This window comes from Melitaea cinxia, chromosome 10, assembly GCF_905220565.1.
Source record: "Melitaea cinxia chromosome 10, ilMelCinx1.1, whole genome shotgun sequence".
Classification (NCBI taxonomy): domain Eukaryota; kingdom Metazoa; phylum Arthropoda; class Insecta; order Lepidoptera; family Nymphalidae; genus Melitaea; species Melitaea cinxia.
In genome coordinates this window covers 1511765-1527564 of record NC_059403.1, presented here as the reverse complement: position 1 = coordinate 1527564, position 15800 = coordinate 1511765, and the positions used below count along the sequence as shown (strand labels likewise).

Below are 15800 nucleotides of genomic sequence, written 5' to 3'. Positions count from 1 at the left end.
ACGTCATATAATAGAGTTTATTATTGTCTGGTGAGTATACAAGGGAAAATCCCTGAAAATAACTTTCTTCGGGTTTGTTTCTTGAATTAGGTATAGGACTAGTGATAGATTATTTTTGGATTATATCGATCGATTAGGATTAGTATTCGGATTCATTATTGACATGGGAAGATTCAATTCACATTTAACAAATTAAATGTAGTTGCGAAATTTTGTGAAGTGTTAAGCGAATTCATCGCTAATTCATACTTCTTTTGCGGCAACGTGCTATTCTATCGGACCCACGGGAAGTCGGGAATACTAATAATCTGTTTCATTATTAGCAATTTAGCAGTTGCTGCGAAGAATGAAATTATGCAATCTTTGGTTTGTTTGTATTTATGATGCTTGTATGGACTACTTCTATAATTAATGTTTCTTAGTGATAAAACGTATTGCTTTTGAGTACTTTCTTTTTCTGTAATGTAAAATAATTATAATTATAAATGGAACAAAAATTTGCACGCCATTTAAGCTAGATTATATGAGACATTGCAACTAATAACACCATATGTATTAACTATATTCATGCAAATAAAGAATTTGATTTAATTTAACGGAACAAATTTAAATAAATGAACGCATTATTGACTTAAAATACTTTTGTTTTACTCCGAGTAAAAATCTACCGATTTCTACCGATTTTTCGGAGCCAAATATACCGATTTTTTATTTTACACTTTTGCAACACTGGTCCGATTAGGTCCGAATAGCGATTGACGTTTGGTACTATTATATTTCGTACCTTAATAAGTAACGTAACCTTTTAGTACATCGTACATGTGCTACCCAAGACTAATGCTGTGTGTGTTTTCGTGATATCTGTGTATACATGTCGCCATTCGCGGGAATTTTAACATTTCTCACCGCAATGATTTTAACGGTTTTCGTTTGACATAAAAATGTTATTGACGTAACGATAAACAGATTGTCTAGTGTCTACATAGGTACTTTTAAGTATAGTAATAATGTTTATTTGTTATCATAGTTGATAAGCGTACACAACTTTTAGTATTTAATAGGAACAAGATTTACAGGAAACTATGGATGACGATAATAGTGATAGTCCATTTACAGTGTGGCAGATGTTTAATGCACCTACACTAGTATTGTTTAACAATTTAGAACATGCTGCGGATGGTCTTGATAGGCTCTTGATTTCTATATTAAAGTTATCCGGGTAAGATGAACAGGTGTAATGTAATTGTATATAAGTTAAATAACTGTGAAGTTACTATACATATTAAAAATAATTTTTTAAACAGTGATTTTTCAGAAGTATTGGTCCCTCGACCAGGAGTTTCAAAATGCCCAGATTCCTACTATTGCGCCTTTAATACATGGCTAATTGGAAGACTATTTTACATTTGTTCAGTTGATGATCTTCAAAGGTAATCTCTTTACTAGTCTAGTTCCTTATTTTCAATATTTTCAAGTGTAACTGTATTTGTATAGTTTTTTGAGACGTTCTTCTTGAAAAATAGAGGGTAATAAATAAAAATTTAACCTAACCTATCTAATCTCAAAATTTGACTGTTTATTGGCTTAATTTTGTTCTGAAAAAAAACCCTAACCTATCTAACTTCAAAATTTAACTGTTTATCGGCATAACTTCGTTACAAAATTAATTCGACGGGTCTTAATCTAAAGACTAGCCAAATTGACTTTTTATTGTTTTTAGAATCCACACTTCAAGCAAGAACGCACAACTTAAAATTCTTAATATTTTGTGTACAAATGGAGCATCATTTTATAGAAATATTCATTCTGAATATTATACAATTTTAAAAGCACTCTTAAAATACTACGAAGATTATCCCCGTGGGAATCATAATGAAATTATTTTGAATAATTTTACACCTGAAAAGATAGAAATACCAAATGTCGATTTACAACACATATATGTGAAGGTAGAAAATGTTACGAAATGTAAAAGTTTGATTGATTTGGTACTGCAACTCCTATCTGATAGTATACCACCTGGTTTGATGTACACTACTAAATTAGACGGTGAAGAGAAACTTTTTACACAAGTATTGTATGCAATGGAAAATTTCAATATGGATCTAAAATATATGGGTTTTAGATTTTTTCTTAACTTAATTAAAAATACAAATACTGTGTCAATCACGAAATTTAATGAAATGTTTCCAAGGATTTTTCAAACTTTGCTCTCCGCCCTCGAAGCTCTTGTTCAGTGTATGGATGTATTACACGATAAGTCTGAAATTGATAACATTTTACTAAATAATTTAAACACTATTCTACTAGAATATGTGAAACTTATTGAGAATAATCATAAACAGAATCTAGTTGGTATAGTTTCCAGTATCCTATCGAATAAAAGTACCAGGATATTTGACAAAGAACTTCATTTGTATTGTTTATCATTAAGTAATAAAATCAATTTATCAAAAGATTTGATAAATATATCAGATATGGATGCTTCTCAAATACACAAACTGTCACAATATTATTCGAAGCAAATTATTGAATACATTGAGTGTAATAGAAAAGCTGCAACAAAATTACATTTAAATAGAAATTGGTATTACACTCAAGTAATATCAACTGTAAATAGTTTTAAGACTTGTGCAGAATTGAATGCGAATGATATGTTTTTAGTAAATTATCATCTTCAAAGGTGCTATGAAGCTCTGGGTATATTAGAATTAGTTAGAATTGATAATGAAATGTATGTTTCTGAAAATATTGAAACTTTTTCTGAATTAATAAGCAAAAAAACAATTTTGGCTATTTGGCACATATTAATAAAAGTAATACAACAGCATCAAATCCAGCTTGTTAACAATGAGAGTAGCATGGATTTAGTTATGAATATTGTGCTTAGTACAATAAATTTAAGCAATAACATTGTCAGAGATGATACTCAATTATTGTTACAAATACTCTGCTTTCAAACATCATCTGTTTTTACCGAACATAATTTGTCATTTGGTGATTTGATAAAAACGCATATATTGAAGTATTTGCTACTCGCCAAACTATATTTACAAGCTAAAATAAATGACGATTTGATAAAATGGCAAAAAATTATAAAATTTTTGCATAATTCGGTATTCAATTGCAAAGATTTGAATGTTTCAAAAAAGGTAAGAATAAGAATAGAAGCTTAATAATTTTATAAAAGTAGTAGATTTGAAATAAATTGTTATTGTAAATTTGTTTTTTCAGGTTATAGAGTTGTACACTTTATTGAAATTAAACAATATGGCTTCAGCTAGTAAGATAATAGAAGTTGCGATGCCAATACTTATGGCAAAGGATGATTTGCAAGGAGAAATTATTAAAGTGTTGCCAGCCATTGTCTGTATGTCTTTGGGAACTTTTGGTATTATCGTAGCTAGTGCTAGACAACCTATAGGCCATGTTATATTTTCGAATTCTTTAATAAATGTTAGTGTTATTTGTTACAATTGCCATAACAAATCTGAAAAAATGAATTCATCAGAAAACTTTTGCAATGAAATTAGGAAAAATTACAGAGTTTTAGTCACAGATAGCAATTCAATAGTACAGACCAATAGCTCTATATTGATTAGTCTAAAAACATTATTTGGCAAATTTCTAAATATGAAGATATGGTCAAAAATTGATGATAACTATTGGAAGCTAGTTGGAATATTGTGCAGGCACTATTATATTTTTGATTATGAAGTTTCCACAAATATTATTAATGAATCTAATATACCTGAAAGTTTGAGAGTGTTCAAGCCTTTTATTGAAAACACACAGGTATTCACTTTTATGCCATCATATATTACTTATTAACTTGAAATAAGTTGATATTACAGTTAGTCAATTTATATAAAATTTTAATTGCCCGATTATTGTTACAGAATTATAACTACCCCGAATGGAGTCCTCATGTTGATTTATTAATAGATGTATTTATAAATGTCCTAGTAAATCTTACACAAAGATGTTTAGAAAACAATGATAATAATTTGCAAGCATCAACTTTGGATAGCATAAAAAAATTGGGCCTTTGTTGTAATGATAAACTGGTTTTCCCCGTTACAAAGCTTTTGGTTTACTACATAATGCATCCACTGTGCTCACATGCACCAAAAGCGATAATCGACTTAAAGAATGTTTGTGAATTTCACAACCAAAGTCCAAACCAAGTGTACCACAGGTACAAGAAAGACTACTGCAAACTTTTCGTCGAATGTAGTCTTTACAATGGCAAAGACTTCGCCATATATCTCTTAAAAGTTGTAAGAGCATTCGGATTCGTAGGATATCGGGATTTTATATCAAAAGATATTCATCATTTTCTACCATACCTTATACCTTATGCTGTGGTTGTGAAAGAAATTCCGTCAATGATAGAAGAAATCGCGGCCCTCGTCCAATGTTCCGTGTCAGATTTTCTAATTGAAAGATTTCCTCACATATATGTTCACGTGTACCTCACCGAGTCTGATGACTCCGCTAAGAAGTGTTATGGTATTTTAGAAAAACTTACTGGGACACCTACATTGAATTTAATCCAACGGCACTTTAGAGTGATATTAACGGAATTCTTATTACAGTATTGTACAAATCCAGAGCGAGTTTTAGATGCGTGTCGATATTTGGCTTATCACGATCCAGAGGAATCAACTCCCAGGTATAAAATCAAAATGAGTACTAGCAAAATTGCGGAATTCCTGAACCCAAAGTTCTTGGGCGTTTTAGCTTATTTCGACCAAAAGTTAGTGAATGGCAAGGTAGCTTTGTCGGTGAAGCGTAAAGCATTAATGAGCTTCCCAGATATAATGCAGATAATGGGGTCTCAATATCTTACACCTCTAAGATTCAAGGTCCTAGCAACCTTGAGATCGGCTTTGCCATTAGCTAAAGAATTTCCGAAAATACTCGCCAAGGCATGGGGGGCGTTTATCTACAATATTGACAACATTTCTTTGGGTCCCCTTTTGTCGAACCTAGCTGTTTCATTACTTCAGCAGTTCGAATATGCTCCAAACGAGATAAATGAAATATTCGAGTACATGATACTTGACAAGGAAACCCTTTTGAAATCTTATATATCGGATTTGTTTTTCCTCGAAGATTCAAAAATTTCTGAGAGAGTTAAAATAGTAATACAGAAACACGTAAATATATCGCAGCCCAGTCGTTTTATAGATAAGATAAAGTGGTACTTGGATCGTTTGAACCACGATACTTCGAACCTTAAAGCGTATGCTTTCTCACATTTGAACAAATTATTGAAGAATAATAGATCTGAAATACACAAAGCAATATTTGGTGGGAAGAATATACATCCAGTAATGGTTGAACTAATAGATTCTTTGCTTGACGGTGAGTAGCATCTTAATTTTTTTAAAGTTTTGTTTATCAAATGAGTAATGTACCTAATAAGATGAGGGATGGGTGATGAGATGACATCCGTTACACACGAAGTTTACTGAGCCATTTTGATTTATACAAATAAATAAAATTGGAGTGTCAGTTTGTAATATTAAAATAACCGCTTTTTACTAAATGTATACACTATACATATACCAAAATGAAATTTTTTACAATTTTTGTCTGTCTCTCTGATTGTTCTCGCTAATTTCTGAAACGGCTGGATCGATTTTGACGGGATTTTCACTGGCAGATAGTTGATCTAGTAAGGAGTAACTTAGGCTACTTTTACTTTAGAAATTTATTTATGTTATAACTCTGTGAACTGAACAATTACTTTTTTCATAAATCGCACGCGGCCGAAGTCGCGGGCACAGCTAGTATAAAATAAATTAGTTTGACAATGACGACGCGACGGTAAGAGATTACCGTAGCTTATAGACGTCTGCAACACCAGAAGCATCGCAAGCGTGTTGCCGACCCAATCCCCTCCAGGAGCACTGGTCACCTTACTCACCAACAGGAACATATGCTTGAAAACAGTATTATTTAGCTGTGACCTTCTGAAAGGTCGAAGTACTACCCCAGTCAGGCTGCTTCATATTCTGAGCAGGAAATTTATTGCTATGCCCCTACCTCAGTTAATTATATTTTGTAAGATTGGGATACTTCCTCAATCGTGTTGAACTAATTTTGAGTAGAATATGACCTGCTGTGACCTAATCGGTTAAGTCGTCTTATTAAAATAATCGGTCGAGGTGCTACCGCAGACCTTATAGAAGATCACAACTGAGGTGATAAAAACTTCGGGAGGGGGGGGATTGGAAGTAGTAGTAGTAGTCGTCGCTTTCTCTTGGGGTGATTGGAAGTAGGGTCTGCGACGCTTCTCCGCTAACGCTGACCGCCCGGTCGCAGGCTGGCGGGCGGGCGCGGCGGGCGCGTGCCTGGGCCAGCTGGGCGCGCTGGAGGCCGGCCGCCTGCCGCGCCGCTACGTGCGCGCCGGGCCCGCGCGCTTCGCCTTCCGCCTGGCCGACGACGCGCTGGCCGCCGCCGCGCTGACCGCGCTGGCGCAAGCCTTCCGCGCCGAGCAGGACGCCACGGTGAGCGCCGCGCCGCTGCGACTGCTATTTCATAAAAAAAAAAAACAGTGGTCGTCCGCTGAGCGAAATTCGACCATGACTCATTTAAATTATAAACTAGAACCATACTAGAACGTTATTAACATTCTGTTGTCAAAGACTGTGAGGTGATACACGTGTGAACTTAAACTACGCGGTTTTGTAATATCGCGAACTTGAAGCCGATGCATACCTACGTAACGTGGACGGGACGAAGCGGGGACGGGACGTGATTAGTAAAAACTGACGGCAATTTTTAATGCATACGTACCGTAAAAGAAACTCGGAACTAGCGCGCTAATGTGTTCAATAAGGAAAGATAAATTTTTCATTTGAAGAATTATCTTTAATTTCTATTGCTTTGGCTACGACCGTCAAGACGAAATGAGGATTTTCTGTTCAGCGTACATGGCAGTAAAAAGAAATGACAGAATACACACAGAAATAATATCGTATCAAATTATAGCTATTTTATTATTATTATTATATATAAAAAAGTTCTTATGATAATTATTGTATTACATTAATACGGTTAAATTATAATTTATTTTTCTAAATTTGTTTTCTCGTATTATTAAGTTATGGTTAATTTCAATAAGTTAATATACATTTACTAATAGGTACATTTACTAATAGGTACATTTACTAATAGACAGGTTACAATCAAAAGTGAAGTTAAAATAAAAATAATACCAAAATCATACTGATTATTCTTTTTAAACAATAAAAATATTCTCTCTCACTTTCAATATTTACTTAAATTAATTTCAATAATAAATATACAGGACGGGACGTGAAAAAAATTGTCACCGACGATATTTTTTTCTCCCCATTTGTTTTACGATTCCGTCCCGTCCGTGCATCCGTTACGTATGCACTTTCCTCTACATTTTGTATGAAACGATATTTCCCCCTGTTCCGTCCGGGTAAAAACACATTACGTATGCATCGGCCTTTACTCAGCTCGACGCCGGTGACACGTGAAGCTTACTCATTCTGTGTTGCGATGTCGTCGAAAGAAAAAGCTTTGTGTTATTTAGCAATTGTATCGTATTACATTTTAAAAACCAAAAAATAAGACGAAGCGGGAATCAAACCTGCAAACCGCTGATGCTAGATACCGATCGTAAATGTGTTGCGAACAAAACTAGAGTTCGACGGGATCGATTCTTCTTTTTAACCGACTTCCAAAAAAGGAGGAGGTTCTCAATTCGACTGTTTTTTTTTTTTTTTTTTTTTTTTTTTTTTTTTTTTTTTTTTTATGTTACATCAGAACTTTTAACCGGGTGGACCGATTTCGACAATTTTTTTTTAATCGAAAGGTGGTGTGTGCCTATTGGTCCCATTTAAATTTATTTGAGATCTAACAACTAGTTTTCGAGTTATATCTAATAATGCGTTTTTACTTGACGCTTTTTTCGTCGACCTACGTTGTATTGTACCGCATAACTTTCTACTGGATGTACCGATTTTGATATTTCTTTTTATGTTAGAAAGGAGATATCCCTAGTTTGGTACCATGATAAGGAAACCAGGATCTGATGATGGAATCCCAGAGAAATCGAGGGAAATTCTCGAAAATCCGCAATAACTTTTTACTGGGTGTACCGATTTTGATAATTATTAATTTTATCGAAAGCTGATGTTTATCATGTGGTCACATTTAAATTTTATCGAGATCTGATAACTACTTTTTGAGTAATCCCTGATAACGCGTAGTTACTTGACTATTTTTTCGTCGATCTACGTTGTACTACTCGTCGATGTAATTGAAGTCGGTTTTTTTTTCGTTTGCGAGCAAACACAATTTTTTTTTTATGTCACTAGGTCGGCAAACAAGCGTAAAGCTCATCTGATGGTAAGCGATTACCGTAGCTTATAGACGCCTGCAACACCAGAAGCATCGCAAGCGCGTTGCCGACCCAATCCCCAATCCCCCAGGAGCTCTGGTCACCTTACTCACCAACAGGAACACAATACTGCTTGAAAACAGTATTATTTAGCTGTGATCTTCTGTAAGGTCGAGGTGGTCGATTTTCTGTGTACCGATTTGGACGTATACTAAAACACATATAATAACACACATTATAATATAACACATACATTATACTAAAACTGGTGGTTATCGTGTGGTGGAACCGAAAAAATTGAGCGAGATATGACGAGTCGTCTTGAGTTATCCCTAATACAGCATATTTGAAGTCGGTGTTTTTCGTTTAAGCATTATCAATTATTTTTTAAGTTTTCCTAAACACCGTTGAGCGTTTTTCCGAAATGAAAATTAAGGAAAATGCGAAGAAAATTGTAGAATTACAAAAAATGTAAAAAAGAAACAAAAACTAAAAACATATATTCAATTATTATTTTATGCTTTTTGTATAATTGTTCTCTGCTATTGTTATGATTTCAGAACATGGATTGTTACGCTCTATCAATTCAGGAAATATTAAAAATTTACGAAATATCGCCTACTGGTTCGAAGAAGGAAGTTTGGAATAGTTTTCCAGAAAATATGCATCAAATCATGTTACCCTTATTAAGTTCGAGGTATTTAATATGTAATTATGTTTATAAGTACACAATAGATACAGATTGTGAATTTGTTTGTTAATTTTACAGGTATACCCTAGCTTATCCATCGCAACCTAAGAAAGTTCATCCTTTATTTGGTTCCGTTCACGCGACAGTATTTCTCGAATGGGCTTACAAGTAAGTTACAGTTAAATTTGTTGTAGTGTAATTAAAACCTTAAAAATTGTGATATATTCACATTATTTTAAAGAAGATATCGTTAAAAGACAGTTTTTTGTAGTAAAACTTCTTTACGCACGTAATTTGGTGAATGTGTGACGAGAGTGTTACGAAAAATGTGATCGGGTGTGACGAACGGAAGTTGAGAGGGAGATATAAGTTAGTGAAGATAGAAAGCACAAGCTTTTATTGCTGATCGTTTGTTTGATAACAATATTGAAATGTTTCAGTTGGACGGTTCAGCTCATTCCTCTGATAGAGCCGGAGAAGACCCGCGAGCTACTACAGGCCGTGCTCCCGAGTATGCGCCGCGATGTCCGGACTCTTTTCCTGTTCTTGCCCTATGTACTGTTGCACGCTGTCATGTCTGAGAAAAACATGCCGTTTATTCGCGAGGAAATGATGGCTGTTATAGGTGAGCTTTTGTCTGGCATGCGTTCCGGATGGCTGTTGTAGTTAAGGTATTTTTTATAAACCTAAGGTGGTAAACAAGCAGTATGGTCCATCTGATGGTAAGCGGTTATCATAGCCTGTAGACACCTGCAACATTAGAAGCAATACAAGCATCGGTCACCTTATTCATTGCAGAAGCTCAAAACTATGTGAAAGCAGTATTGTTGCCCAGTTTTCGATTAAAAAATTATGAGCACACATAACAAAATACAGTTAATTGAGTCAAATTGACCTCCTCCTTTTTTGGAAATCACAGGAATTAGGATGTCTGTCTTAGGAACAGACGATTACTTATAACCTTACTTATTTATCCAGGCTTAGAAAATAGTCAAGAGGAGATCCCAGTTACGGTAGAGAAATCTAGTTACAAAGTGTTACGACATATTCGGTTAACGCCAAATATCAATACGGCTCAAGCGGAAGGCAATCAGGTAATATGTTTATATTTTACTGTTACTAGGATAAAAGGTACTGTGTGGCTACGGTACTAAATAATATAGCCACCCCCTCTCTTCTCGTGGGTGTCGTAAGAGGCGACTAAGGAATAACACAGTTCCGCTACCACCTTGGAACTTAAGAAGCCGACCGGTGGCGGGATAACCATCCAATTGCTGGCTTTGAAACACACAGGCCGAAGACCGGCAGCAGCGTCTTCGGTGCGACAAAGTCAGTTCTGCGGTCACCAACCCGCCTGCCCAGCGTGGTGACTATGGGCAAAACACATTAGTTCACGTTATTTTTGACGTAAACTTGTGGAGGCCTATGACCAGCAGTGGACTGTATAGGCTGTAATGATAATGATGAGGATAAAAGATTTGTCTTTTTGACGTTTATTTTAATAAAGGTATATAATAGTAGATGGTTAGAAAGTGGGTATTATTTTCACAATTGCTAAATCGAGTTAGTGTTTGGTTCTATATCTAAGTGTATTACTACTGACATCTAGTGAGGGTGGGTAGGTAATATACATTGGTACACACCGAAGTTTCAGTGTGGCTGTCGATTAGCTGTGCTGTAGACCTAAGATGTGCTGTGATGAGCTGCTAAATATTTATTCTTCAAATAATAAGTTTTTTTCTTTACAATATATAAGGGTCACCAGTATTGTGATTGCCTATTATCATAAGAACAGTTAGACATTATCTACAACCAAATATGTAATGTTAAATAATAAGTCGAGCCACAGATTTCTTTATAGGCCACGTGATCTAACTTCTCATTTTATAACTAAGCAACGAGAATACGAGATAGCCTCGTCGATGTCTTTTGTGCGTTCGTATTGCAATTGTTTCATCGGCAATTAAATAGTTACACCATAATCCCCCATACCACTCGCAATACAAGGTAATTGCACTATTTTTGAAAAAAAAAAAACAAAGCCCATAGACCTAAGCTCAAGATTAGAACGTTTATCGGCATAATTTCGTTCCGTAACATCTCTGGCGCTTCGGGAGCCCATCGCTCTTGCGTTAAAAACAAACGTAGACACGCGCTTGCAACGAAAGTAACGGACGGAATCTAAATAGGCATTGACTTATGCCTCAAAATGCTCACATAACGGAATCAGCCCACCCTGACTCCACGTAGTGATGTTTGCCCAACCCCTAGTGTTGTTCAGAAGGCGGAGGCGCAGTAGGGCGGACGGGCCGCCCCTTCCGAAGCGCCGGAGACGTCACGGAACGATATTTCATTGCACAAATTTATTACAAAAATAAAGTCCTTCCTTCGTAATACTCAAATTAACTAAATACAATCCCGTGGTCCACGCAATCAAATGCCTTTGATAAGTCACAAAATACACGAATAGCATTTTGTGACCACTCCCAAGCGTCATATATGCGAGTATGCTAGAGAAGTGTCACATCTGAATCTGTTGTAGAACGATCTCTAGTAAATACAATAATAAAATATAAGTAAAATAATAATTAAATCTATAATATAAAAATGAGTCGCTGAATGTGTTGCTAAGCGCAAAACTCGAGAACGGTTGGACCGATTTCGCTAATTCTTTTTTTAAAATATTCCTTGAAGTACGAGGATGGTTCTTACGGAGAGAAAAATTCTAAAAAAAAAAAAAATAATAAAATTAAAGAATCGACTGTTAGGCGATACGAAGTTCGCCGGGTCAGCTAGTAAAATAATAAAAATTTTCTGCCATATCCCGTATATCGAAGATATATAATAGTATATGTTAGAAAGTGGATGTTTTTAATGATAAATTACCTGCTTTCAAAAAAGTTGTTTTGGGACTGCTGAGGGATTAATTACTTATAAATGATTTTTGTGTTTGTTGTTGATGTTTGTTTTTAACTTACTACATCTATTTTTAATTATACTCATCTGTATTTCAATTTGTAGATATAGTATTTTAATAATACTAGTGTTACATCTCTTTGTGCATGTTGTGACAACTTAAAATGTTGCGCATTTAAGGTGAATTGTAGTACCTATAGTTTTTATGTGAAAATTGTAATGAAGCAACTACTGTTTGTCAAAATGAAATAAATAAATAAATAATCTAAATAATATAATAAACAAAATCGGGTCTTATAATTATATAATTGTGCTTAATGTATTATATATGCAGACTTAGCTTCAGTTTTGTTATTTTGAATATTTTTTATTTTCAGAACGAGTGTAGTAAAGCTGTATACAATTTATTGGACTTTCTCAATCGATGGCTTTTGGAATGGACTTTCACGTTCCCAAAACCTTTGGAGCATGAAAACTACAAGTGAGATGATAAGTTTTAATGAATTTTTATTTTATTTTATTAGGATAGCTTACAGCTTATTATAACTATAACTAATACAGAATATGAATAAAAAAAGCTAATAACAAGCTACCACATATAGAAACTAAAAAAAATCTATATAATGCTAAATAAGAATAGTTAGTTACCAGTGTGCACAGATTATATCAAAAAATTACTTTTCAACAATTTGTTACAGAAGTTCTTTATTAAAATTTGATTTTTTCGAAACTAAGAGTCTTTCGTAATAGACATTATACCATACATTTTTTTTTTTTTATAAATTTTGATCCACAGGCTCAAAATGCTAGTGCCTTTGTTTATCATGCATGCATTATAATAACCACAGGCGATTTTTCTACTTATTATACTACAGATCAACAGTCCTGTGACTGCCAGTAAAACTACGACGTGGTCCTACGCCGACGGTTTTTTTTTTTTGCCTTACTAAATACTGTTTATGCAGAAGTATACACATAATTGCTTTTTAATTTCTAACATTATTATTTTTCTTATCTATGTCTATATTTACACTTATTTGTTAGTTATCATATATGTACACTTATTTCCTAGTTACCATATATGTACACAATATCATACAATTAGAATTCAACAAGTTCGAGTGTCGAGCGTGAAGTGGGTTTTCTTAAATAATAATTATTAATACTAGTGAGATGACCGAGCAGCAGTGCATGCTCTGATAAAGTTATTTTACATCTTAAGAAATATTAGAATAAATAGATATATTAGATTCAGACAAGAGTTGATTTGTGTGATGCGTCCCAGATACACAAATAATTGTGTTGATAACGAAAAACAATCGACTTAAATTACATCCACAACTAATAAAACGGAGGTAGACCAAAAAATGCACACGAATTTAGTACTTCCTCCATTTTTGAAGCCAATTTAATCGGTCTTTTAATGAATTCTTACCCAAATTTCGTCTTGTTGTTAGTTTGTGATGCTTAGTGTGATGGGTCATGTATCTTTTATGTTATTATCATTTATGTGGCTATCCTATTAACTTAATTTTGTTTTGTTTTTCAAGTCATTTTAATATCAGCTCTTAATACTGCCCTTTTGTAACAGTACTAAGATGTATAGATAGGAAAACCTATTACTGGCCTTATTATTGTTAATATTATGTTAAATGTCATATATATACGAATTGTAACGCTGCTGGTTTTCGAATAAAATAAAAAATAAAAAAAACAAAATTTAATGGAGTTTCGCATATCATAATGATGTTTTTATTTGTGTCACTTTATGTAGATCGATCAAATCGTTCGTGGATAGCTTCGACAAGTTGGTCATAGCGCGCGGTAACTACGCCTGCGGGGAGCTGGAGCGCGCGCTGCAGTACCTGGAGCTGTACACGGATGACGACGCCCGGCTCCAGGGCCAACTGCCCTTGCTGGCCGAGATATACGCGCTGCTGGACGAGCCGGACTGTGTCGCTGGTGACTTAGTTACTTATTTACTTTGATTATTCATAATAAATATATATATAATTATTTACTTTAATTATTCATAATATATAATATTCATAATAATATAATAATAAAAGTAGCTGATCCGGTGAATTTAGTACCGACATATATTTTATTTTATTTTCCAATATAAAAATCGCGGCCATTAATCGAAATAAAATATTGCCCATATCTTAAATTACGTTAGTAAGTAAAAAAATAAATAAAAAATAAAAGTTTTATTAAAGTTTTCCAGCAGTTTCGGAGATTAGTTTACTGATCACGATCAACATCGTGATTCGAGATTAATATATCTAATATATAAAATTCTCGTGTCATGGTGTTAAACATTGAACTCCTCCGAAACGGCTCGACCGATTTTAATAAAATTTTGTGGGCATATTGGGTAAGTCTGAGAATCGGCCAACATCTATTTTTCATACCCCAAGTTATAAGGGGGGGGGGGAGATTAAGCGGGTTAATAACATATATGGCAAAGAAACGTTTGCGGGGTCAGCTAGTATATATATATATATATATATATATATAGTTATATATATATATAGTTATATATATATAGTATATATATAGTTCGTAATCTATATATATATATATATAGATTACGAACTTTTTACTATACGTCAATTAGTATAGGTATATAGAAACTAGGGCCGTCATTAGTAACTAATACAAGGAAGTTGCATATAAAAATAGTAAATAAAAATTCAACTAATTTATATTGTAACTTAACCACATGACCTTTGACCTGCGATGGCACTCTAACAAAAAAACATACAATTTCAGGTATTTTAGCCATCAAAAAATCGGAGCCATCCCTAAAAGAGTTTATTCTGACACAAGTGGTTACCGGACGCTTACAGGATGCCGCCTTATGCTACGAGAGATTGGCCCAAGAAGAACAACTGGACAGACATGGCTTACAGGTAATTTTTTAATTACATTATCCTAGTGTTTTTAAATCGACTTCAAAAAAAGAGGTTCTCAATTCGGTTGGTATATTTTTTTTTTAATTGAAACTTTAGAATCGTTCTGATTTGAAACTCGATGATACGAAAATGGTGACGAATTGTCACGAGACCGTGATCATCGTCGATAAAATAAATCGCAGCGGTCTTCCTTCCTGCGACTTTTCAGATTTGATTGAATCGCATACACACACTATTTTTGTACGTACACCGTTTACGCCGAGATTTCTGATCCGATTGTACGTAAGTCTTTCTCAGTTCGATGCGGAATAGTTGCCATGATCATTTGAAACTTTCGATTTATTTCGAGTAGTTTTCATTACAATCATCATCATAAGAATACGTTTTTTTAATTGAAAATTATTGGGCCTGTGTTCTCTTCTATGAAAACAGATGTTGGGTAAACGAAAACTTAGGATCAGTGAAACAGTGATTAAGAGTATCAATTTTATTATTGTTCTAGGGTATGATAGAATTCTACTTGGATCTTGATCAACCGTTTACAGCGTACCGCTTGCTAAACGAACACGATTCTGATAACATGACGGAAATGTCGGCCGAGCCGCTGTGGAGACTCGGGAGATTCGATCAGCTCGAAGAACTTGTTAAGAAACCTGTGGTATGTTTTAAATATTATTATTTAATTATAAGTTTGGTCTGTTACTTTGTAAACTGTTCTTGATTGATTAATTTATTCAACCGGTAACGTTTAATTACTGGGTATAGAACTCTTTCTCCATATAGGAGTAGGGTTGCAGCTTAACCCACTATGCTAGTTCACTGTAGGTTGGGTTGTCTATGATAACAATTAACAGCTTTGATGTGTTCTCCGAGGCAAGTTGAGAATATC

At 34.3% G+C, this 15800-nt stretch overlaps 1 protein-coding gene across 1 annotated transcript in view; it reads left to right on the top strand.

Moving 5' to 3' along the window:
• Positions 1–994: 994 nt before the first annotated feature.
• Positions 995–15800, top strand: part of LOC123656919 (serine/threonine-protein kinase ATR-like) — a 36271-nt gene continuing 21465 nt past the window's right edge. Inside the window, exons 1-14 of the mRNA XM_045592532.1 lie at positions 995–1219; positions 1305–1430; positions 1721–3152; positions 3235–3795; positions 3900–5370; positions 6334–6518; positions 8947–9083; positions 9156–9245; positions 9518–9702; positions 10056–10171; positions 12371–12474; positions 13768–13955; positions 14769–14908; positions 15414–15569. Of these exons, the coding sequence (XP_045448488.1) occupies positions 1083–1219; positions 1305–1430; positions 1721–3152; positions 3235–3795; positions 3900–5370; positions 6334–6518; positions 8947–9083; positions 9156–9245; positions 9518–9702; positions 10056–10171; positions 12371–12474; positions 13768–13955; positions 14769–14908; positions 15414–15569 (5028 nt within the window). The 5' untranslated portion in view covers positions 995–1082. The remainder of the gene's footprint in view (positions 1220–1304; positions 1431–1720; positions 3153–3234; positions 3796–3899; positions 5371–6333; positions 6519–8946; positions 9084–9155; positions 9246–9517; positions 9703–10055; positions 10172–12370; positions 12475–13767; positions 13956–14768; positions 14909–15413; positions 15570–15800) is intronic.